Source organism: Hibiscus syriacus, unplaced genomic scaffold (assembly GCF_006381635.1).
Source record: "Hibiscus syriacus cultivar Baekdansim isolate YM2019G1 unplaced genomic scaffold, ASM638163v2 tig00110194_pilon, whole genome shotgun sequence".
NCBI lineage: Eukaryota > Viridiplantae > Streptophyta > Magnoliopsida > Malvales > Malvaceae > Hibiscus > Hibiscus syriacus.
Window position 1 is genome coordinate 1 of NW_024062620.1, and position 26044 is coordinate 26044.

A 26044-nucleotide genomic window follows, 5' to 3' on the forward strand; every position below is an offset into this window, starting at 1 on the left:
AAAAAAAAAAATCAGCAAAGAGCAATTACGTACCAACTACAATTGTGATACTATTGCCAAAGCACCCGGTTTTATCATCTCCCTCAAGATGCAGATGCCACAATAGCAAACAGCGACCATAATCTGGTTTCTCCTTGTAGTCCTGCAGCAAATTCGACAAAAAAAAAAGCATAAATGTTCACACTAGATAGATGACACAAGTATAATAATAAATATGATTTAATGCAATTTCAATTATTTCACATTTGTTTGCATCGGAACTTAATGATCAGAAAAATGATAATGAAAATCATAGATCTCCTCACATCTTATACTTTTGGAAAGAGACTTCAAAAGTGAACTATGGAACAAAGATTGCAGCTGCATCTTTTGCTCTTCTTGTCACTTCTCTCATGATTCATTTATCCAGATAAGAATAACTTAACAATTTCTCTGGGATAGTGCGTTTTTGATTCAAATATAATAGAAAAAGCTAGATGTTAAAGTACACTGTAAAAGACAATTGAAATCATAAACCCACCATGTACCAGGCCTCTCAATAAATTGTCTTCTTACTTCCCTAACAACCTCCTGTGCAGTTCGGCCAACTGCAGCACAGGCCCATGCACTAAATAAGAAAATAAGCATGAAGCCCAACAATCCACCAACAAAAACCTCAGGAATGGCGATATCAACCTGAAAGTTTATTCAAAATATAAATGTTAGAAAAGAAAAAATGAAAACTTTGCAGATTAACTAACCTGAGGTTCCATTCATTGCCACTTTTTACATCTTTTCACCATTATTTTCCCTTTCTCAGAAACACCAATTCGAACACAATTATTGTGCTTACAAGTAAAACCATGCATTTTTCTTTTAGTAAATTATTCAATCATTGCTTCTTTTATTCAGAAGTAGAAAAAAAGTAGCAAATGAGTGGTAAACCTGCCTTCGTTAATGAAGAAACACAGACCAGACCTGTTTAAAAGATTCATGTGCAAAAGATGAAACCTCATCCATATATGCACTAAACAGAAGAAAAGAAGCAAGTGCTGCAGATCCAATGGCAAAACCCTTGGTGGTAGCTTTTGTAGTGTTCCCAACAGCATCAAGACATCAGTGATCTCCCGCACGCTCTCGGGCTGTACAAGGCATCAACGGCTAATTCAAACAATCCAAAAAGAAGAAACTGCAATATACAGATTGGTAACAGAAGAATCTAGAGAATCAACCATATAGTACCTGCTGACTCATCTCTACAATTCCGCCAGCATTATCAGCTATCGGACCAAACATATCCATGGTTAGAATATAGGCCGCGGTGCTGAGCATTCCCATTGTTGCTACAGCTGTTCCAAACAACCCACCAGTTGGACTTCCTGTTTCGTCCACAAGCCCTGAGGTTTGACCCAGCCAAAAAGCAGAAATAATAGCTATACTTATCACAAGAACAGGAAGTGCTGTCGATTCCAGGCCCAAACTGACTCCGGCAATAATGTTAGTCCCATGTCCCGTAGAGCTAGAAAGAGCTAATGTGCGTACAGGCTCATGCTTGTAGTCAGTGTAATATTTCGTTATCCAGACAAAAACATAGGCTGTAATAATACCAACTAGCCCACATAAATAAAAGTTCAACCATGCAGAAGGTGCTTGTTCGGTAAAAAGCAACCACGAGTAGACTGCAATAATTTCAGAAAAAGAACAAGTCCCAAATGAGCTTTCAACCAAAAAAGAGCAATATAAATGTCAAGATTTCAATATTTGACACGAGAAAACAAAAAAAATATTGCAGATGACATTACCCCAGCAAATGTCAGAACAGCCAAAACTATTGTAACAGAGTATCCTTTCTGAAGGATTGCCATTGGATCCTCTAGTGGAACTTCACACCGGAGTCACGTGTAACCCTAATTGAAAGTATTCCAATCGATGATACCACCAGGTCAAATGAGTGCACGACAAGAGGAAACAGGATGAAGCCAGAAGGGTCTGCATTAATATCGAAGAAGGGGCAACCCCAAAAATCCTCAACATAATTATATGTCATTGCCAAAGAAAGTAAATTGAAATAACCAAACTAGCAAATTTACAGGAAATGTTTTTCAAGCCGTCTCTTAGTTATGTTTTGGAAGGCCTGAACCTTTAATATAACTATAATCAATGGACATACTCTCAGAACCAACAAGCTTAGTTATAACACCATACCGGATGCACAGTTTTGCTGTTTGTAGTACAGATGGTGTAAAAAGTTAGCAATCAAGACTAGAGATTCCTGAACACTACAGTTAGAGATATATTCTAATTTGTTTCTCTCGAACATTAGGTAACAGCCGAATAACACTACTTACATACTGAAACATCAGGATACAAGAAAGCTTCTTTTATATCAACATACCGCAGATTTTGATTTCCTTGTACTGGTCACGAAGTTTTAGCTTTCATCTCGGTTCATGGTAAATTATTAAAAAATATATATTCTATTTTTGCAGTTGTCAACTGGCATTGTTAAGACATGACATTCACAGATGCAACAGTAAAAATATGTTAAAACTCCATAAAAAATGAGAAGAAACTTGAACCCACCTTCAATTTTACACCGCTGAGCCATTGTTCCACCAAGTATCATGGCACTAATTATCTCAGCTGCAATGCTTTCAAAAAGATCTGCACCTCGTGCAGCACAATCACCAACATTGTCCCCAACCTTCAGTACAAAAAGAAAGATTCAAGTCACAACATAATGGCCGAGATAAATTAGAGAAAACACATAAAAAATATAAATAAAGAAATAAAGATATAGCAGAATCATTATTGTTGTAAATTTGGTCACACTTCTTCCAATTTTGGTTCGCAATAGATATGTTCAGTCACCTTCCAATATTGACCTTCATTCAACCAATAAAATTTTCAAATAATTACTTCAGTTTTCCCTAAAACTAGAAGGTTCAATTCTTTATGGTAAAGTAAGATAGATTTCGAAACAAAATCAAATGTAAATTTATGCTCCTCTCAACACACGTGTATTTGAATCTGAGAAGGGTTTTAATAATTATGTGCAAATCAAGTACAAACATATCCCCCTATAACTTGCATAGAGTTCTGCTATCCTTTTAAATATTTAACAGAATCACAATTGCTTTCAAAATATAGCTTCAAAATTTTATTTCAATGAACACCCATATGGTCAACTCCTACAACTATAAACCTTCAGTCCAGTCATAAATGTAAAAATTCATTATAGAACAGGAAATTATGACATATGCACAAGCTACATGCTCATTTTGTCAACTCAAACTAAACAATAATTTGAGGAGACTAAAGTCATGTTATTTCTGACTCAAAATGATTAACTATATATCTTAAGCATCAATTCAAATAAGGAACTTGATGAAGTTGAAATCCAATACCAGATCTGCAATTACAGCCGGGTTTCTAGGATCATCTTCAGGTATTCCTTGTTCTACGTTCCAACAAGATCTGCCCCGATCAGTGCTTTTGTATATATTCCACCACCCAATTGAGCAAACAGGGCAACAAATGAAGCTCCAAAACCATATCCCACGAGAAGAAAGGCACTGAAAGAAATAAACAACATCAATCAAGGATCGCCAGCACTATTGATTCTAAAACCCATGAAATGCTAGTTTAAGGTGAACATAGAATCAACAGCCACAGTCCAAATATATCCATGTCTGCATACAAACCACATGCATACAAGTGTATATGCATATAGAGATCACTTAGGCAATGCAAGCCAGCAAGCACCTGAATTGTCTACGTGGAAACAACTGTTCATGTAAGACAGTTAACCAATAGAACTGTCATAAAAAATACAGAATTTGCAGAAAGCAAAGACTAGATGTTACCAACAATACATCAAGAATAAAGAATTCCATGTTACCAACACCCACTAAATGCAACAAATGTCAAGAATAAAGAACCATGTTACCAACACCAATAAATCATGCATAAGAATTAAGACATTATATAACAATTATTTTCAAAGCAAAAATGTGAGTCCAGAATAGAGATTTGGTATTCTCTTCATTAATAAGAAAAATATACTAGTAAGACATGAAGGAAAGAAGCTAGCACTATCAGCTCTTGTTGAGGAATGTGAAAAGCTCCATTATTGACCTGTGATAATTGCTCCTTGTCCTCCTTTTCGGATTAAAAAAATCAAGTTATTAACAGAAAAAGCTTTGCTTTAAAAAAACATGAGTGAGAAAACTAGTGAGAGAGCGATCGTGGAGCTTGGTTTGGGTTCTTCTGACAGAGGCGGAGCATGCCTGGAGAAGGAGCATGGGTAGCTTTCATAGATAATCTTAGTAGGAGAGTGCATAGAAGCGTTTTATGGGAACGTTTTAGCTATTTCGGCAAGGTGATCAAGTGTTTATTCCGTTCGTTAATAGGAGACCAAGTACAAGGATTATACATTCGCTTTTGTGCATTTTGCTTGTAAGGAGGATCTGTTCAATGCAAAGGATAGGAATGTTGTGGTAGATGGAAGGAGGATATCGGTGTCGATTGCGAAATACCAGAAGAAAGTTATCCGCGTGGCCGCGAGCGAGCTAAAGGAGTGGGGTGCGGAGTTGCCAGAGAAGTGGAGCTGAGGGAAGAGATCAACAATCCAAGTTGAGGCGAGGAGGGGAGTTGCTAAGTAAATATCATGATGGAAGATCTTACAAGGATGCGGTAGTGGGAAGGGATAATACTGAGGGTCAGCAGAGGAATAGATGTGGAGATACGAGGGAGGTTAAGAAGCCTTGGAAGTTCATATTCCAATGGAAGAAAGGACTTGGTTAAGATCATCTCTAACTGGTATATACAAGCAGATTTTCGAAGTTGAGCTTGTGCAAAGAGGTTTAAGGACTGAGGGTTTTAATGTCAAGGTGATAAGGTGGGTTTGAGAGAAATGCATGTCTGATTGTATTTAAGTCTGTGGAGGAGAAAATCGCAGCGGTGGAGGACAAATGGGAGGCATTGTCTTTCTGGTTTGAAAGGCTAGGAGCCTGTCATGGAGAGAAGGGCGTTCCATTACCTTTCTGTGCAGTATCCTTGATGGGTGTTCCTTTAAATTGCTGGTCAGTTTCATTCTTTTCTAGTTTGGCTGCGAGATGGGGCAAGTTAGTGAAGATTCAAGATCAAACGACTCAAAGAGTGGACTGCAGGGTGGCTCATTTGCTGTTAAGAGTGGAAAGCCCGTTCGATATTCCGCCCCAGGAAATCATTAATACTTATGGTAGATCTTTTATTATTAAGATTAAAGTGGAAGGCTGTGTGAGTTCTTTCCTGAGCTTGATGAGGGGGAGGTAGAAGAAGGCTCTGGAAGAACGAGTTGACCAGGGAGAGAAGACTTCATCGGAAGGGAGCAAAGGGGATGAGAGAGGTCAGCAAGGGCAGTTTGAATTTCCAGAAGATGTCAGATGCTCAGAATAGACAAGAAGCACGGGCTAAAGGTGCTTCTCATGGGGATGACACAATGACGATGATAATTTGAATTTTAACGTGGAAGCCAATAATATTACAGGGGCTACCCATTGGGATGAGGGGACAGTACTAGGTGAGGCGAAAAGTATGCAGAAAGTGTCGGGTGTTCCAGCTGTTGGAAGGAAAAAGGTGTTCAGAGTGGAAGGTGGCTCCTCGGGACAAAAAGTTGTCAAAGATTATGGGATTAAGTATAAAACGGGTAGATCTGAGGTGTTTGGGCCTGAGCAGTATGGGTGTTTTCACTAGCCCAGCGATGTCTGCGGACAATGAAAGCCATTTACAGGACCAAACACATTCTGAAACTATGAGGAGAACAGTATCATGGTAGAGGAGAGAATGAAGGCATTCAGGAAGTTGAGGTTTTTGATATGGGTGACAAAGGAAGTAAGTCTAATAAGGTCAACAGAAATGCAAAGGTGAAGATTGTAGGAGATGGAGATTAGGATATCAGGTATCTAAAGGCCTGTCAATAAGTAAGACTTCTGAAGGATTGAGGGGTTGCGGACGTTTGCGAGGGTCTACAGAAGGTCAAAAACAAGACAAGTTTGGTTATGTTCAGCAAATATCATAGCACAGTCAGAACAGGCTGGTACTTCATAATTCTAAGCAATTTTCATCAGCTTCAGGGGTTAGGGGTCAGGATAAGGATACTACGTTTCTGCCCATGGTCATAACAAGCCTATGGGCCCTATTAGTAGCAGCATTTCTCCAGTAAGTGGGATGGCAGATCAGGTTATTGCTTCTAGGAATCGGAGAAAATACAGAAGAAAGAAGAGGTTTAATCTCAGAAGCTCTGGCTAATGCAGATGTATCTACAGTCTACTCTTGTTCCTTCTCTAAAGTTCTTGAGGAAGCATTGAATACTTGGGAAGTCTGTCAGAGTTTAGGCATTTCTTTCAAGGAAGGGAGGGAGGCTTTTATTGATAAAATTAGGAAGATGGAGGAAGGGCAGGGGTGGCAAATGAAGCTGCTAAGTGAGTTAGTTACTTGCTTCCTCGAAGGTTTGGGCTTGAAATGTATATGTTGGAATGTAATATTATTTCGTGGAATGTTAGGGGCTTACGAAGAAAGGAAAAAATTAGAGGGGTGTCGAGACTTGTAAATAAGAACAAACCGGTCATATTGCTTTTACAGGAGACAAAACTGAGTAAAAACAAGAAGGGGCTTAGAAGGAAATTAGGAGGAAAGCTGTTGATGGGAGAAAGTTTCCAGCCAGCGGATGGGTCAGCCGATGGATTGTTGTGTTTGTGGAATGAAAATGCTTATGAGGTAAGCAAGGTGTATAATCAAAGTAGATTTCAGGTGTTAACAGGGAAGTTCAAGGTGTCTAAAGTAGAATGTGTTTATTAATGTGTATGTCCTTCTGTAGAGGAAGAAAGGAGGAGTTTTTCAGGCAACTGTTGAGTTATGTTCACTCTGTTAATCTGCCAATTTGCATCAGGGGAGATTTTAATGCTTATCTCGACCAAGAGGAGAAGAGTGGTGCCTCACAAAATTGGCATTCAATGGGTCTGCTAAGGAATTTCTTGCAACAATCAAATTTAATAGATCTTCCTTTGGCAGGTGGCACTTTCACTTGGGGTAATAATAGAGAAGCACTACTTGGGTAAGGCTTGATCGGTTCTTATTGAGTAGCAGCTTCTTAAGCTGCTCACCAAGTCTGTTCAAATTGCTTCCTAGATCTCTCTCTGATCACAACCCGATACTATTGGTTGAAGATGTGAAAAAATGGGGCCCTAAACCTTTTCGGTTCTTTAATTATATGATGGAGGAAGATGGTTTTGTAGATAGGTTCAGAATGCAATGTCAGATCGGGTTGAAGATAGAGGAAGAGGAATTACAGTGTATTAAAAGGAACTAAGAACGTATCAAGGAATGGCCATTCAGAAATAAACAGGGGATATCTGAAGCTATTACAGGGTTGGAGAGCAAAATAAATGATTTGGAAATTAAGGCGCAAGGCAGTGGGCTTCTACTTTTGACTGGAAACAACTTCTGTCATCCAGAAAAGAGCTCTGGAAATTGCATAGAATTGAAGAAAGTATTTGGTTTCAAATGTCAAGGGCGAAATGGATAAATGATGGGGATAGAAACACGAGGTTCTTCCACCTATGTGTTTAACAGAAACAAATTCAACACCATTTCGACATTGAAAGTGGATGGGGAGGTGATGATAGATCCAGTGCTGATTAAAGATTATGTCCCAGTTCTTAAGAAAGCCTATAACTCTAAAGATTTTTAGAGGTGGAGAACTTGAATTTAAAATTTGCTAAATTGAGAGGAGATCAAAGGAATAGCCTGGAGGTTATTTTCAGAGAGGAAGTAAGGGAGGCTATTTTCTCTTCGGACAGTTCTAAAGCATCAGGTCTCGATGGGTTTACGATGGGTTTTTTCAAGAATTCTGGCCAACTATGAAGGGGCAACTCATGAAGTTTATGGAGGATTTTTATTGTGGGAGAAAATGGGATCATGGGGTCAATCATGCGTTCATTTCTCTGATCCCAAAGAAAAACAATCGGAAGTAATTGAAGATTATAGACCTTAAGTCTCGTTGGCAGTCTCTATAAAATCATTTCCAAAGTTTTAGCAAGGAGACTAGTTTTAGCAAGGACTAGTTTCAGTGATTCAAGATATTGTGAGCCCTTCACCAATTTGCATTTATTCCGGGGAGACAGCTTTTAGATTGTGCTTTTCTTGCAAACGAAGGCATAGATTATTGGAGGAAGCAAGGGCTAAAAGGGGTAGTTTTCAAAGCCGACTTTCAGAGGGCGTATGACACGGTTGAATGGCCAATTATCTTTAGATTATTGAGAGTCATGGGCTTTGGGAGAGATGGGTTTCCTGGATAAAATGTTGCCTCTCCACGGCGTCAATTTCGGTGTTAGTGAATGGCTCTCCTACAAGGAGTTCTCGATGGGCAAAGGGTTGAGACAAGGATGCAGTTTGTCTCCTCTCTTGTTTAATTTAGTGGGGGAACTGTTAATCGTATGTTAGTGAAAGCAGGATGTGGGACTTTTTCAGGGTTTTGCTTTTGGAAGATCGGTTTCCTTTAATTTAACCCATTTACAATTTGCTGACGACCTGATTTTTTTTGCCGAGATTCACCTACCTATATTCTCAATAAGAGAGTCTTGAGGATTTTTAGCCTAATGACTGGACTCCGTTTGAATTTGTCGAAGAGTAATTTGTATGGAATTAATGTGGATGACGATGTATTAAATGAATGGGCTAAGGAGGCTGGTTGCGCAGTAGGTGTTCTGCCCACAATATATTTAGGTTTACCATTAGGTGCAAAGAGAAATTCAGAGGCTGTTTGGGAGCCAGTCTTTCAGAGTTTCATCAAAAAGTTATCCGGATGGAAAGCTTCCACACTATCTATGGCGGGCAGATTGGTGTTGATAAAATCAGTTCTGTCCTCCTTGCCGATTTTCTACCTCTCTTTTCAGAATCCCGAGTAAGGTTTATAGGAAGTTAAATTCTCTTATGGTCAACTTTTGTGGGGGGAAGGTTCTTCAAAAAGTCGAATTCACTGGGTGAATTGGAAAAGGGTTTGTCAACCCTTCGAGGAGGGAGGTTTGGGAATCTTGGATTGAATTTCGCTAACAGAGTGTTGCTAGGTAAATGGGGTATGGAAGTTCGCAAATGAAAATGACACTCTTTGGAAGAACATGATTTGCAGTAAACATAATGTGAGTAATCTGTCTTTAGACCTCAAAAAGGTAGTCTCTCCTTCGGATTCTTAGATATGGAAGGGTATTACAAGAAACTATTTGGCAGAGGATGCAATTGATCATGGTTGCGATCTCACTCGAAGATTCAAGTAGGCAATGGCAAGTCTATTGTATTCTGGCATGATGTTTGGCTATATGAGGATTCTTTAAAGAATCAATTTCCAAGGATCTATGTTCTTTCCAATAACAAGTGGGGAAAAGTTTTTGAGTTTGGCAGTTTCTTGAGCAATAGATGGATTTGGAATATTCAAACGAGAAGGAATCTATGTGATTGGGAGCTGGATTACTGGATTCAATTGATGTCATTATTGGAAAATGTTGGTCTGTCTGAATCGGTGGATGATTTTCGGCGTGGTCGGGAAAGGAGATGGATTGTTCACTGCTAAAGCATGTAGGTTGACTCTTTCTACAAATCAGGGGTAGTTTCAAGTGGAAAAGGTTCGTTTTTGGTCAGGTTTGGCTCCCCAAGAGTCGAAACTTTTCTGTGGCAGGTCTCTCATCAAAGATTGGCAGTTAGAACGGAGTTGACAAGGAGAGGTGTTCCATTGGAGGAGGTCTCTTGTCCTTTTTGTGCTCAACAGGAAGAAACAGTTCACACTTGTTCATATCGTGTTTGTAGCATGGGACCTATGGAGCAGTTTTTGGAGGTTATGGGAAGTCTCGTCAGTCTTACCTAAAGACCCAGTCTCTTTGCTGTGCTCTTGGTCGGACATGAGGCCAAATTCTCTAATATGGAGCTTTATACCGGGTGTAGTTCTATGGTCATTATGGAAGGCTAGAAACTCGGTGGTTTTCGATGATTGGGAACTGGACAGCCATACTCTTTTCTTCATTTGTAGATTAGATTGGCTAAATGGTTCCTGGCGGACGTCTTTATTCAGGTAGACTCCCTTGTTGGGGACCCTACACTTGCAGACAAGCACCATACTAGGAACCGTAAAAGGATGAAGGTCCAGGGCTGGCTTCCTCCTCCACTTCATTTTTTCAAAGTTAACGTTGATGGGGAAGTCAGTGGGGACGGGCTGCTAGGGGAATGGGGGGCATTTTAAGAGATTCAGAAAGTAAAATTCTTGGGTCCTTCTCGCACGCTGTTGGACCAGGTCCTCCACCACTTGCTGAGCTGAAAGCCATTGAGAAAGGCATTGACTTTTTTTCTCTCGTCGGATTGGGCGAGGAAGGGAAGGTTAATTATAGAGAGTGATTGTAAATCAGTAGTGGATTGGATTTTGCTGCCGACATCATCTCCTAGTTTTTTTTAGTTCGTTGGTTCAGAAAATTGCTTCCCTAAAGGGAGATCATTATTAGACATATCCCGAGGAGCTGCAATTGTGAGGCTGATACTTTAGCTAAACAGGGGATTGGATGATGAATGAAGGTTGCCTTAGAGGTTTTGCAGTAGGGTTGGTGGTCTATTGAGGTTGTTGGGGCCGAGTCAGTTTTGGTGTTGTTTAAGGGAGTTCTGGTCGCATTGGGTTTTGCTTTCTACGTTCTGTAATTTTTTAGGTTTTGTTATTTTGTCTTATGGTGTATTTTATGTACTTTGTCTTTGATGAATAAAATCCTAAGGCACTATTTTCCACCTTCCGATGATTAAGGAGCTTTCCTAAAAGATCAATTAATCAAGAAGGGGGTTTTTAATGAGGCCTGAAATTCTTATAAAAAAAATTAATAAGAAAAATCATGGGCAGTCAAAGATCCATTGTAAGTAGTAAACGTCATTTACAGATATAACTAAATGTGTGGGTCGTTGTAAGGCAGTTAAGTCTTCCTTGATTAGGCGAGGTGTTAGCGGAATTGATGATCCTCTTTGCCCGTTGTGTGGGTCGGATGTGGAGTCGGTTTGTCATTTATTCTTCTCTTGCAGATTAGTTTGGGGTGTGTGGGTGCGGTTCTTGAGGATGTGGAATGTATGTACTGCCTTGCCAAATAGTCCCAAATAATTCTTTTCCGTGTGGTTTGATTTTTTTTCCGTATTCCGAGATTTGGAAATTTATTCCAGGAGCAGTTATGTGGTCTGTTTGGTTATGTAGGAATAAATTGGTTTTTGGAAATGGAAGGTTGGATCTTACCTATTTGTGTTTTCTGGTTAGATATAGGGTGGCTGCTTGGTTCTTGGCGAAGAAGTTTGGGTTTCCAGTTGCTTTTGATCTTCTTTTAGGTGACCTTAATTTGGCAGATTTGCACAAGGGTTCGTTGAAGAAATTTCCTCCTTTGATAGGTTGGTTTCCTCCCCCTTCGGGCTGGTTTAAAGTAAATGTGGATGGGGCAGTGGGCTGTGATTGGAGGTGCAGTGGTATTGGTGGGTTGATCAGGGACTCAGAAGGTAAGCAGCTGGGGTCTTTCTCGGTCACGTCTAGACCTGGTCCTGGCTGAACTCAAAGCTATTCAAGCAGGACTGAATGTTTTGGATTCGAAGTGGAAAGACAAGGGGAGTCTCATCTTGGAGAGCGATTCTTTGGTTGCTGTGAATTGGATTAAAAATCCAGAGTGTTGTCCTGCTGTAGTGTTGTCCTGCTGTTCTGCTGTTTTTAGCATTCTGGTAAAAGAATTAGCTAGGACTGTGTTGGTTTACAATGTGTTACTAAGGTTTGTGAAGAGAATAATTGTGAAGCTGATAGTTTAGCTACGGCGGGAATTGGGTAATGTTTAGCTGTGTTTTGTGTTCTGTTTTTTGGTGTTTGTTGGGAGTGTTATTATCCTGTCATGGGATAGGAGTTTATGAGTAAGGTTGTAATCTAGGGAATGTTTACCTAGGTTGTACTCTTTGTGGATTTAATAATTTTGGGCACTCGTTTCCTCCTTCCAGTGCCCGTTAAGATACTTTGTAGCTTAACGGTTAAGGGGGTTTTTAACGAGGCCTATTTCTTATCAAAAAATAAAACGCCAGTAATAGCTGCTTTAAAATAAGATCACACTTGATGAATTTGTAAGACAATGACCAATCTTAGATAGCCAAGAGAACTAACTGCTATCCACTTTCACAAAAATGAGGAAAAACAAAAAATCATGCTTATACACTCAACCAACATTTTGCAAAGAGAAGATGAACATTCAAGAAATATCAACATGTTCTCAATATACCAACATATGTAGGAAAAGGCAAGAACAATGTAATAAGTATATCCATCTGCACAAAGTGCATTAATTTTTTTTTGATAGGAATAGAAGGCCTCAAACATAAAAGGAATAAGGAAATTAATTACATACAATCTGTGACTTTCATTGAACCAGGTGAATCCACTTCCAGCCAAACATAAAATGCTGCATAAAGGATGGCTATACCAATCACAGCCATACCAACCACCACCAAGGCAGAAAAACCACCAGCACGGACAGCTATCTGCATGATATGATTGCACTTAGCAGTCAAAACTGCAAGCTTTCATAAAAAACTTTGAAATTTAAAAAGGATACAACCTGCAATGCTTCTCTTGCTGACCGTCTTGCAGCACTGGAGACTCGGACATTTGCACGAACTGATACCCACATCCCAACATACCCAGCAACACCTGAACATAGAGCCCCCAGAAGAAATGCAGCAACAGTGATACATGCAGATGTCACCCTGCAAATAATCATATTTATCACAAGGGTAAAGAAAAAGAATATGCTATTTTACATAATGTTCATATATCACAAGATTCACAACCTTCCTAAGCCTGAGGATTCTTGTTGGGGAGTTGTATTTCGAAACAAATATGCCAAGGATCACTAGCGCTAGCAACACTGCCATCTTGGAGATAGTATCATACTGTGTCCTGAAGAATCCTTCTGCTCCATCACGTATAGCCTCTGATATCTAGAAATAAAACGATAAGCTCAATAAAAGTCTATCAGGAGATTGATCAAAAGCAATAAGTTCTCAGTTCCATTGTAAAGGTTAACATGAAGATGATAAACAATAGGGAGCCTACCTCTCTTTTATTAGGATATGTAATTATACAAAGCAGTAAGAAAGTATGGTGTTCTTTGCCTTAAGAATTTATTCTTGCTCCATATGCAGATAATGAAGAAAGCATACATTTTTCTAGTTCTGTGTATACTTTGTTATGTTCACGGGTTATGGATCGAGTCATCCAACAATTGACGGGAAAACCTACTTCGATTGGTAAAGTTTAACCTTGTCTCGGTTCCTAGCTTGTGAAGACCCTAGATTAATAAAATATGGAATTCGTTAGGGAGCTCCTAACCTTAGACTTGTTAGAAAGAGGTTTCAAATCTCCATAGATTGAAATAATCTCCATAGGGTTTTATTGTAGTAAACTAAGAAACTAAAATTAACTTGTAGAATTTATGATTAAGGAAACTAGAATTAAGTACTTTTAATTGCAACATGATACTTGCTAAATATATCATTCTAATTAGGAATATTAATAAAATAAACTTATTTGTCTTCTTTCCATTTTGACACTATTTTTTTTTATAAGAATTGAAAGCCTCATTAAAAACCTCTTTCTTAATTAATGGAGCTTGAAGAAAGCTCCTTAATCATTGGAAGGAGGAAAGAGCGCCTTAGAATTTCATTCAACAACTGTCCCCGTCGTTAATATTTCTGATCAAACCTTAGATCAAACGCTAACACTCATCAGATATGATTGTTGTAAATTAAAGCATAAAATTGTAAAAAATTTAATAGGTGCTGTGAATAAAGTATTCTAAATACCAATAGCAAAATAAACACACTCAATATATAAAAGACATTTTCAATTTGGATAAACGTTAAATTTAAAAATTCTAGAGAAGCATCTAATACAATTTTTCCAGGAGCATAAAGAAGCTTGAGATTGACTTTAAGTTTTTACCCAGAGAAATTTACCTGAACCATCTCTGGAGGCCCTTCATCCTTGGAAAGGACCCACTTTGTGAGATAGATTGACAAAAGGAAGCTGACAATGCAAACTGAGAAGACAAAAACAATGATTGGAGAAGTACTTGCCCCAATGTAAAAGACATATCCGAAGCCAAAAAGGAGAAGTATGGCAAGAACACGAACATTTATTCCCCTGAGAATTCGAAAAATCTGCAGAAATGAATTAGTCAACTAAAGAACACATAAGAAAAGAGTGTTCCAGATGGCAAGAGGAGAGAAAGATTAAATATATGCTTAGCTAGGCGAGAGCATAGAAATTAAAAGGAAAAGGATCCTGCATCACTGCTTATTTTTTTACTAAAATATTCAACTGTGAATTTTTATTAACTTGTTTGCTTAACTCTGCCAATACTAGTCATACTGCCATTCACATCAATTCAGCAGTCTGTGAAGCCCATGCTAAATTTCTTTTCCTTTTATATGCTACACCCCAAAAATTCTAAGCGAGGATATTTTTTTCTATTTTATGTTTAATAACACTACAACTGTAATAAACACCATAACACCAAAAACAGCAACCGGTTGACCATATATATTTTTTTTTGATAGAAGGTTGACCATATATATCCACAAGATAATAGTCAAGGATCTTATTTGCAGTTGAGAAGGAACAGTATGGCAAAAAAGAATCAGGATTTATTTTGCGGACATCATAACAAATATTTGAAATATCAATTGAGCTAGAGAAGAAATGTTAGAATGAACATTCTCACCATGGAAGCCTTCAACTAATTGCTGAAATGTACAGTTTCAAATATCTCTGCTCACTGATAGTATATGGATAAAATATGCTTAATATATGGAACTATTAAACGATTCCAATGCCTCTACAAACTGAAAATGAAAAAAGTGATCCGTCCAATAAAAAACTTGATATCATAAAAGATTAAATAATTCCTCGTTTCCAAAATAGTTTAACCAGGTATTGGCAACAACAAATGCAGAATAAAAAATACTCCTAAAATATCAAAAACGAAAAATGAGAAGGAAGCAAGACATCATGGCCAAGAATTCCAATCCACACTCATCCACATCTAACAAACCACACACTGAACTGAGACAAACATAAGATCCTTACCAAGGGGTATATGGTTTACTACGCATGTTTGGAAATGTCCTTGGCCTATCTGGGTAAGGCCCCAAATTACCAGTCTCGACGTCATCTCCCTTCATCATGGCACTAGCAGAGTTCACCCCCCGGGCAGCTGGAAAAGGGTACTCCCTAGTCTGGGGCAAATCACCCCCTGAACTTGGTCGCTGAATTTTGAATGCTTTAACTTGTACAGTGAAATACTATACTTTTACCTGAGACATACGAAACAATCAGCTTCTTCATTAACAACTGTTGTGATTTAGGTTCGATAGATTCTATTCTTGCCTCACTTGCCTTACCTATAAATTCTAGATCCAATTCAATATTCCGGTTCAAGGATTTTTAGACACAAGTTAATTTCCTGCAATAAAGGGAAAAATAAAATATTAATCGGTTAAAACTTACTAAAACAGACAAAATTGCAAAGATTTAAGGTTTAAGTAAATTAAACCCAAGCCACCACTTTGGTGATGAAAAACCGTATCTCATTAGTGAATAAGATGTTTGGGGCAGATAATTGGAAAAGGGTTCTTAATTCACAGCATTGCCAACTATAAAAATCGAATATTTTGAGTCCCTTGGCCAAGAAATGTGATCATGGAAATACTATACATTGATCAGAAGAAAATCTAACATTGTAATTGTGCAATTTAAGCTCACATTGCTTATACTTAATATTTAGCAGCAAAAGCCCTGCATATGATTGTGTCTGAGTAGAAAAAAAGAAATGCAAACACAGAAAAAGGTGGCAAAAGCAATTGCATAGAATAAAAAATCTAAGAAACAAGAAAACTCTCACTAGTTTTACCGAAATGAACATCTAAACAATATATCTTTAAAAGTCTCAATTACTGTGTCTCGTAGCATAAAATACAATTCAAGTCCGGCTAGGTGGAAGTATCAAGGATGGGATGGAAAAGAGGAGAGAATGGAATTTTTTGAATGCAATAATTAGGCTTAGGCCATGAAGGTGATAATAAAACCCAAGCACTTAATTATTAGATTGGAAATTTTTTCCTCACTCAGCCTAAATATAAAACATCTAACAAGATTAGATCCAGGGAATATTATTTTTGATCTCCAATTATCTGTCTCATTTCCCCGATTGCATTAACAAGAGATCTTCGATAAAAGTGCATGATGTTGCAAAGGCCATTAGAATTTAATAAATTAGCAAAAAATGAATTAGATGGTTTTCAACCCACCCATTTGCGAGAACCAAACATTATTTCGTTCCGTTTTCAATACAAGTACCTTTTTTCAAAAAAAAAAATCGTTCCGTTTTGGCCTACCATAAGACTAAAATACATTCCGCACAAATTACAATAATTTGAGTTCAGCATTTAAAAATCATGTATTTTGCTCCTTCTGTTTTCTTCCCCTTTGCGGGACCTTTCGGACTATAGTTCTGCTAGCAACAATGGAAATAAAATAAAGCAAAAAAAAAACCCCCGAAAGTTGATCCGAGTAAACCGACCAGTAAGTTTTCAATTTTCTTAGGCTCCAAAGAGTTCCCATTCCCGACATTTCATCAACAGAACGACGGGAATGAAGGGACCTCCTATGAAGCATAAGAACATAAGATCCAAATCCGAAACTCCAGAGAATTGTGCGATTTGATCTCGAAAATAATCAATTAGATCTATAAGAAAATTAAAAGATTACACATACCGTGTTCAATTGCCGCGGCCAAACCAAGTAATTGCCACTTACGTGGGTAACAATACGTTAACTCTCTCCCTCCCTATCTCTGCGAAAACCGAAAATTTGCAGAGTTATTATTTTTTCACCGAGAAAGAAGAAATTTATGTTTTTCATTTTCGCTGTAATTTTTTTCGGATTAATAGGTAAATTGACCCTGAACTATAACCGGATTTTCGTTTTGACTCTTAATGTTATTTTTTTCATCAGTAAAATACATCGAAGGTCATTCATAATTATTTGATGACAAATAGGTCATTTTTTAAAATATTACAATTTAGTCATTTAATTAAAATTTATTATAAATATGTCCTTGGCTATTAAATATTATATAGAATAATGGTGTGATCTAGTAAATAATAATTTAGTCCCTAAAACTTATATATTCTATCAATTTAACCTTTGAAACAATTCAATAAATTTAACCTTTCATATTTAAAAAAGAATCAATTTAATTTTTGTTTATCTCATAAATTATTTATTCTTCTCTTATAAACGTTGTATTACTTTCATGTTATTTTCTCACCGTGACAGAATACAATTATCCAGCTAATGTTTTGACTTGACATCCTTGCTTGATTTGACAATATCATAAAAAGAACTAAATTGATGTAATTTTAAAAAAATATGAAAGGTTAATTTTATTGAATTTCTTGAGTTAAGACTAAACTAATAGAATACAAAAATTGTAGTGACTAAAACTATTATTATATCAAAACACATTAAATGTTTTTAAATTTGAACGTTCAATGATATTTTAATTGAGTGATGAAATTATAACTTTGGAAGAGAAAATGGTTCCACTGTTACCAAACCTATGTAATTGAGTAACCTGTGATGTATTTTACTATTTTTTTAAAAAAAGTGAAAATTTTATCTTGTCCTATTTTTAGCCGGTGTTAAAAAATGAGCTTCAAGCATAATTTCCCCTATAAATTATACATATTTTACCTTGTTACCCCTAAAACTTCACTTTAATTTCTCATGTTCTAATATTTGTGTAAATTAATTGAATATTAAAATAACATATTTGAAATGTTTTTAAAGGTTAAATTTTTTTCTTAAAATCATGCAAAAACCAATGTTGGATATGAAAATATTTTAGAAAAATAAGTGTCAAAATTCACTTAAAATAAAATTTTAATAACATAAAAATATTTTTACCTTAGATTTCCAACAATAATGACAAAAATTAATCAAAATAAATATAATAATAAATTTCAACATCCACATAATATTGTGACATTTATTCATTAACCCATAAATATAGGTAGAATGATTTTACGTCGCGGGTCAAATGGGTCGGATCTTGAAAAATATTTTTGAAAGATCAACTAAATTTGGTCCACCCCAAATTATGTGCTAATGCTAATAATACAAAATCCCCAGAAACTATTATGACATGGTTTTTCTGACCTGCCAAACACCCAGAAAAAAAATTGCAAAGCTAAAACATCCAACATGATTCAATTGTCATTTTCCTTGGTGGGAGGTTAACCAAAAAAAGCAGAGCCACTAATTTCGTCTTAAATGGCTTCGGTTAAGTATACAACATTCATAATTATCTTCAATTCATGCAGTTGAAGAACCTTAGAAGAGACCAATCTCAACTTCATTCCCTTTATTATTAAAAATGGTACAAATAGCGGCAACCCTACTGATCATCTTCTACGTGCAGCAGAACTCGGCCCACGCTGGACTGCTCCAGCTGATGGCTGTCCTTGAGCAGGTACCTGGCCGGTAGCTTGTTCCTCTGGCATATTCATTGCTTGAGTTACGGCATTCATGACGATGAGTCCCAGAGGGATCAAATACATCCACTGATATGCATCAAATTCAATCATATCACACTGAGAAATTTTGGTGTAGGCTAACTAAACAATTAGATTATATTAATTTGACTACTCACATATTTAGCCCAAAAAGACCTTTCAGGTGGCTGCACAACTTCACCTTCAGCATTCTCCCCACCGAGAATTTCTTCAGTAAATACAGGAGCCCTACGTGATAGATTAAAACATGGTTAATGCCATGGCAACTTAAATTGCTACACCATAAATAACACAAAAGATGTTACTTTAGGATAACTTTGTAACGTATTATTTTCTCCCTCAAATTACACTTAAAGTAACAAGTAATTTTGATAGTATAAAACGACGGAATTGATGTTAAGGAAACATAAATAGACTAATGATCTCACTTAGACTCCAAGTCTTAACACTGCAGAAAACCAACAAGATGGAGAGATGCAAATAAAATATCCTGTTTTCAAGGAATAATAATTCTGTTTGATAGGAAAAGTGAGTGCAGCATACCTTGGTGCCTGCTCACTGTTCTTTAAAACTGTATGTGAATTGAAGGACCACTTTGCAGGCTGAAATATAAAGATTGCAAAATACAAATAAAGGGGGATTATTAATCAAATATTGCTAAGAGAAAGAATCTCCTTTTATCAATATGTTCAAATTGACCTTCCATTTTATGAAACAACTTGATGCAAGTCTACGAAACTCGAACATACATGCTGAAGTTACAGTTCACATCAAGTTGCGAGTTTAGATGGTTGATCAGCATACATACAGGTGCCAAATGTAAACCTCTCCTTGGTAAATTGGAATATGTTGATGACGGAAACAAGTTGTCATCTCAAATAGCAACTAAAAGAAACTTCATAAAATCAACTCCATTAGTTAACTAGATTCTGTTGTCTTTGTACATCATTTTAACCATTCACTTTTCTTCCTCAATACCATCAATTTTTCTTTCAGTATTATCACCACTAATCTCTCTCCCCCACTTACTTTCGCTTAGCGATATAATTTTTTTCTAAGTAAAATAAAGATTCAAACCTTGTTTCCTATGTTAACTAACACAAAAACAAAGAGAACCAATCACACAAAAGGAGTTATTACTTATGTTGATTCGACACTTTATTTTTATCAAGGTACCCTGTTTCCAACACTTGTGTTTGACACACAGATACGACCTTCAAAATTCCTCCAAGTATATGGGAATACTCAATAAAATACAATTATATCCATGTCAGACGCATACTCATATCTAGCACTCAAGCCCAAGTCCATGGAACATAAGTAATAACCAGATTAAGGGCTTTCACCAATTGTGAAGAAAAAATTGAGAGAAACGGGGATAAACAATTTTTATGTTTTTTTTTTGGGTAAAGCTTGAAATTTTCTTGACTGTAGCAATGAAGAGAGATGATTGCAAAATAGAGCACTTGAAGGATGTGGTTTAATCCTGGCTTTTTAAGCTTTAGTTCCATGCTTCTCATTTTTAAGCATTTTAAGTCTTGAAAAGCATTGGGCGATGCAAGTGCCACTAGCATTCCCCTAACAACAAATGTCAAACAATTATAGGGAAGAGGCTATACTTTCTACACTATGCTCTGTTAGGGGGACGGTATGTAAAACTAAGAGTTTAACCCTGACTTACAAATTTCAAATTCCGAGGATAAGGGCAAGACCCAGGAGAGCCGTAATTGACGGCCAAAACATTTACACCCTCCTGCATACAAAAATATTAAAAAGAAAGGAAAACTATTAACAATGGCTGCACAGTTAGATCCACAGTAATCAAGAAATTCATCCCAGAACTAGTAATTTACATATCATCCAAACATTCCAAGTAGAAAATATGATCAACGAATGTGCATGAGTATAACCATAAAATTAAAGGACAAATAAAATGAGACAGCAGGTTGTCATGGTTTAAATGTTCTCATAAAATTTACTTTATGTTGCCTGTAAGTTTTGTTTACGTCTTGTATAGATAATATGCACGTAGAAGCAGCAAACGCCATAAAAACAAAGCACAATTAACGAAGGGTCCAAAGGGAAATTTCTAATATCAGAAGTTCACTTCTAAAACTGACAGCATGTTTACCATAATTTTGTTTCAATCATATGTTATCAAAAACTATTGACATAGAAAGTAAATATGCCACACAAACTAGTATGTCCCGTAGGCATATATATGCACCAAACTCTGCAAGGAAGTTCATACAAAAACCAAAACTATATGTCAATAAATTGTCATTAAAAGAACAAAAAGGTAGGGCAAAGTGTCAGATGGACTATGCAAATTAATGCATACTGAGAAAGCACATGCCACAAACATGGTGCTAAACGCTGAAATGATTAAAATTATAATGATAAGATCAATAATAACTAGCACCCAGTGAGGGCTCCTCATCTACTCTGCCCTTTTTGCCATTTATAGCATCTTACACTTAGAAAACAGTCAAAAAATTGATGACAATTGAAACCAATTAAGACTGCTTTGAATTTGGTTTCTTAATTGCAGATGAATACCAAAATTACAAAGGGTTACTTGACCAATCTCAAATCTCTCGACCATGGAAAATTCTAAGAAGCTAAATCTAGGTATTTGCATTCTGTTTTCTCAGTAACATGCATATATTAGTACTAATCGGGTTACAGCAAGAACAGAGTTCACAGAGAGAACTTAAGTAACTAAGATTCAGCAATGGCGTCACCAATATACCAATGAGACCTATGTACATCTGCATATAATTCCAGTTACAAAAATTACACATAGAATTTGAAAAAATAGAACTATTAGGGCTTTATTTATGAAGTAAATTTTTGACAACTGAGCACAAGGTTACAGCGTATTCATCTACATGGGGCTTTGAAAGACTACAAAGGTTGTTACTTTTTGTTAGTCATTGAATACCCAGCAAAAGTTATTGCACACGAGCGATGCATGCATGCAGACATTCAAAGGGGAGAGTGAAGAGAATAGTGTATTACCATGTGTATTACAAAATGCTCATCCAAACCTTCTCTAGGAAGACATCGCTGCAGTTAAACAAATAGTGAGAACTATATAAACTACAAAGAAAAGAAATAAACAGCAGTCATAAAAAAACCTGGCGTCTAATTGAATATGATAAAAGTGCCACATTATGACCATATGACAATTAAGCTCCAAAGTGAACAAAATTCCAAATTCATTCTTTATCAGCATACTTCACAAATTGTCGAGTACTTTTCAGGCAAATAAGGTGTAACAAAAATAGCTTTAAAGAAGACAATGGAAAGAAAAATGGAGAAAAAAGAAACACGTATTATAACTATTCTATGTGAGTTCTGACGACAAGCATTTGAAAAAAAGGTGGTCAGATTCAACATCTATTGATCAAAAGCTTAATTCACAGCCTACTATTAGAGATTTCAGCTTAAGAGAAGGAGTCAAACCCTGCCTGTATAAACAAAGAACTGCATATCTATGCAGAGTTAAGCCTTGGAAGTTTCTTCGAGATGATTTTACCCCCCCCACCCAGCCACACACAAAGCACCAATAATCCCGATACGAAACACATTAAACAATAATATTAGATATCCCAATAATCAAGCTAAATCAAAGAGTATAACTTACTGCTTTCACTGATGAAATAACAAAATCCCTCCCAGGTGGACTCAAAACATTAGACGGGAGTCTTATCCTATAGAAGTCATCACTTTTGAGCAGGTTCTGTAAGAATAGATGATTAAAACCCAAAGCATCATAAAATGGTCACTCACTCAAAAACAGAGCAAGTAAATTAAAAGTTAGATAATGTATGATTACTTTGAACTTCTCCTTATCCTCATCAGTGAAACTGTTCCTTGAAAATCGTAGCTTTGTAAGACTCTGCCAATAAAACTAGTCAAATTAAAATCTACTAGAGCTCTTCCAAACGAAAATAGAGAAATGAGTCACTTCAAGGTTATAGGTAGGTACTCAAGTCAGTTCAAACTTTCAGTTAACTATCATTTGCTTCACTGGTTACTGAAAATGGAGGGACAAAGGAGCAATGAACGAATTATTTTATTATTCTCCACAACAGATTATAAATTTGTTTGGTATTGCCAACAGAAGATGACACCACTTACCTAAGCCTCTTATTAGCAATACTAATCTCATGATTTACATAATGGATTTTCTCAAATTTGATGGCCTTCAGAGTAGCAGGTTTTACATAGCCAAGCTGCTAAAAAGAAATCAAAAGTAAAGACCTTAAGCTTCATTATGCTCCTCTCTAATCCTCATCATATTTACAACAACAATCCGATATCCTTTAAGATTTAGTACAAAACGAAGTACTAGTTGAATCACTTAGCTACTTATTTTCAATGATCTCAGGGGCCTTTTTAACAAGGATACATACCAAATGTGCCAAATTTCTAAGGCTAAAAGTTGATATTTCCCAACTGCATCAATTACATTAACTTTACCATCATGCTTTTATTTGGTTGAATTTTGGGGAAAAAATAATGAAGGAATTACCCGTGGAATATGCTGTGTCCGTATTAAAATATGTTATGGGGACGCAAAAATTTCACATCTTAAATATGACATGAAATTTCACATTGAACAAAAACAAACATGACAATTGTTGACACATGTTCTCTTAAATTTTTTCATTTATATTGCCAATTCATAAAGAAAATAACACTTGAGATATGTTCAACATGCATCATTCTGCTAAGTTTTGTCCAAATTTGATTCAAGATTAAATTACAACGTCAAATTCAAGGAAATTGAGTAAAGTGATAAAATTAGGTCGACATAAAATGCCAAAGGTAGCATAGCAGGGCAGCGTTCATCTCACAAGTTGACTCTATTTTCCTATTCCGTTAACAAAATGGCCATATTTTTGCTTGTTGTCTTCTAATTCCCTAAAGCAAAATGTGAAGAACTGATCTTGGCCGTAAAATTAAAAAGTATTATTGACTAACTAAAGATTTAACAATGTAATATTATTTCAGGAACATTATGAATCATTTTACTTTAATTAAAGATGCTTTATGGTTGAATTCCTATCATGGTCATTTGTCCATATTTACTCCGTTATGATTTAACTTTCAGAAGAAAAAAAAACGAAGGCCAAGTCTAATATGCATAAGAAGATTAAAAACAGTGAACAAAGAGAGAAAATTGCTATAAAAATAAAGGGTTGAAAAACCTGGCCGCCATGGCTCCAAGTTTTGAGGCGGGCGGAGAAAGTGCCGGCGGGAGAGAAATCGGAATCGCCGAAAGCGTGGTCCAGAGAGAACTGGATCTTAGAATCAGAGTCTAGATCCGAATGCCTCTTTCGGGTTACGGGTGGAGATCGAGTGAGGACGGTTTCAGGGGAGCGATGCCGGGGAGAGCCCTCGAGACCGAACTCTTCGTCGTCAACGAGGAGCTCATCGGATTGGAAGCCGCAGGAAGAGAAGGACAAGAGTGAGAATGTGAGGAGGAATGGTACAATGATTTTGACCGATTTCATGGTTGCCCTCTGCTTTGTCTGCTCAGCACTCTGCCTCCAGTAGTTGAGAAAAATAAGAAAGAGCAACAATCGTTTGGTTTCAGGTTGCGTGAGATCGGATCGGATCCGTCTTCTTAAAAAAAGGGTTAATATAAAAATAAGTATTTAAATTATATCATTTTTTTATTTGGGTATCTAAATTATTTTTGGATCAATTCATGTGTCTAAAGTTACAAATATCATCATTTTAAACGTCACAACAGTAATGACTTTAAAATATTTTCATTAAGTGATATGTGTCACTTACGAAAAAAATTATTTTCAAAAAATATTGGGCTTTTATGAATTTTGGAATATTTTCTAAAAATTAAAAAATATTAGGTTTTTTAATATGAATTCGGGTGGAGGTTCGATCGACGATGATGGCGATAAACGAAAACTACCAACGTGAATTTGGGGATTGAAATTAGAGTTTTTAAAATTTTTGGTTTTTTTTATGTTTGAGAAAATTTTAGGACTTTTTAAAATATAATAATTTTAAAAAAGAAAAAATTAAATTATCATAAGGTAACACGTGTCACTTAACAAAATTTTTTTAATACCATTATGAATGAGACACTTAAAATAATCATATTTGTAACATTAGATACTTGAATTGACCGAAAAATAATTTATAAACTAAATGAGAAAAACAATATAGTTTTACACTTATTTTATATTAAACCAATAATAATAATCATCACCAATCCAAATGATAATTTTAGATTTTAATTCACCTATGTCATTTCATTGGTTATAATTAATTTAATATATAAAACTTATTTATATTTTTTAAAAAGTATTTTTTGTTGCATAGTAAAATATCACGTCATCACTTTTATAAGTAAATATGTTATATTAACATTGTGGTCCAATTGTATTTATAATAATGTAAATGAACAGAGCGTTTGGTAAATTGTTGTGAACCGCTTGTATAACGTTTATTTTATACTCGTTTGTTAAACCAAATAAACGAGTATGAACAAAAACAATTTGTTCATTTAATAAACGAACGAACACGAATAAAGGTGTGTTCGATTCATCTATGTTCACAAACAAACTTGTTTATTGACTCGTTCACTTATATACATGAACAAGCTTGTTTACTTTTTAATTTTTTACGTTTTAAATATTGATGAATGTAGTGACTAAATTGAACAAATGGTGAAAATTAGAGTTCAAACTATGAAACTTAAAGAGTTTAAACATCAATGGCATAATTTTATCATTTTTAACTTACAAAATAACATATTGACGAACGTATAAACGAACAAATAAACAAATGTTAAACGTATATGTTCGTGAACGCTAAACAAACGAACATGAACTCATTCAAAAACAAATAATCAAGCACAAACACAATATTAAAAATTTAAACGAACATGAACACCTTTAAAATAAACAAACAAACACGAACACAACCTTATTCGTTTAAACTCGATTCATTTATACACATATATATACTTAGTAAGCTAAAAAACGTTGATCACTCAACTAACATATACCATCCAAACAAGGGTAATTTTAACTTAAAATGAAACGTTGATGGTTACATTGTTCTAAAAGAAATGAGCCAAAGTAATTATTTAGTCAACCATTATGACTTTTGATATTATTTTATCTAAAATTTAAAGGTCAGATTAAAATTTTATTGAACACTTAAAAATCCAAGTGAAAAGGTATAATGCAAAAAAAAAATTATAATATTTGAGTGAAAAGTCACATCTACCCCTATTCATTTTTCGAAATATTTTAGCCATCTATATTTGTACGACATACTTTAGTTAACTAACATTCATTTTTTTTTTGATAAGTAAACATATATTAAACTAAAATATTAATATGACATGTTTATATATAAAATT

At 35.9% G+C, this 26044-nt stretch overlaps 2 protein-coding genes and 1 pseudogene across 2 annotated transcripts; all 3 read right to left on the reverse strand.

Annotated features, from left to right (window-relative positions):
• Nucleotides 1-51: 51 nt before the first annotated feature.
• On the reverse strand, nucleotides 52-1640 carry LOC120217964 (annotated as a pseudogene).
• A 201-nt stretch (nucleotides 1641-1841) lies between these two features.
• Nucleotides 1842-16942, reverse strand: LOC120217871 (pyrophosphate-energized membrane proton pump 2-like). The gene is made up of 10 exons (XM_039214897.1): nucleotides 16835-16942; nucleotides 15463-15524; nucleotides 15149-15375; nucleotides 14017-14220; nucleotides 12850-12999; nucleotides 12618-12765; nucleotides 12408-12540; nucleotides 3387-3554; nucleotides 2563-2683; nucleotides 1842-1968 (listed from the first exon to the last, which is right to left on the reverse strand). Exons 4-8 carry the CDS (start codon nucleotides 14023-14025, stop codon nucleotides 3440-3442), a joined length of 555 nt encoding a protein of 184 aa, XP_039070828.1. The 5' UTR covers nucleotides 14026-14220; nucleotides 15149-15375; nucleotides 15463-15524; nucleotides 16835-16942; the 3' UTR covers nucleotides 1842-1968; nucleotides 2563-2683; nucleotides 3387-3439.
• Nucleotides 16943-18361: 1419 nt separating this feature from the next.
• LOC120217872 (ER membrane protein complex subunit 10-like) lies at nucleotides 18362-24252 on the reverse strand. Its single transcript, XM_039214898.1, has 8 exons — nucleotides 23856-24252; nucleotides 22478-22540; nucleotides 22286-22381; nucleotides 21658-21705; nucleotides 20318-20389; nucleotides 19180-19238; nucleotides 18774-18864; nucleotides 18362-18684 (listed from the first exon to the last, which is right to left on the reverse strand). Exons 1-8 carry the CDS (start codon nucleotides 24159-24161, stop codon nucleotides 18526-18528), a joined length of 894 nt encoding a protein of 297 aa, XP_039070829.1. The 5' UTR covers nucleotides 24162-24252; the 3' UTR covers nucleotides 18362-18525.
• Between the last annotated feature and the right edge of the window lie 1792 nt (nucleotides 24253-26044).

What these genes read in the sequence shown, in the direction of transcription:
- LOC120217871 (XM_039214897.1), bottom strand. An exon ending in GAATCCTCAGGCTTAGGAAG is followed by an intron (nt 12,766 to 12,849) that starts GTTGTGAATCTT and finishes GATTATTTGCAG; the next exon opens with GGTGACATCTGCATGTATCA. An exon ending in TTCAATGAAAGTCACAGATT is followed by an intron (nt 3,555 to 12,407) that starts GTATGTAATTAA and finishes TATTTCTTTCAG; the next exon opens with TGCCTTTCTTCTCGTGGGAT.
- LOC120217872 (XM_039214898.1), bottom strand. Translation starts at nt 24,161, where the DNA reads ATGAAATCGGTCAAAATCATTGTACCATTCCTCCTCACATTCTCACTC. An exon ending in TTATTTCATCAGTGAAAGCA is followed by an intron (nt 21,706 to 22,285) that starts GTAAGTTATACT and finishes GTTTAACTGCAG; the next exon opens with CGATGTCTTCCTAGAGAAGG. An exon ending in ATCCTCGGAATTTGAAATTT is followed by an intron (nt 19,239 to 20,317) that starts GTAAGTCAGGGT and finishes TTTATATTTCAG; the next exon opens with CCTGCAAAGTGGTCCTTCAA.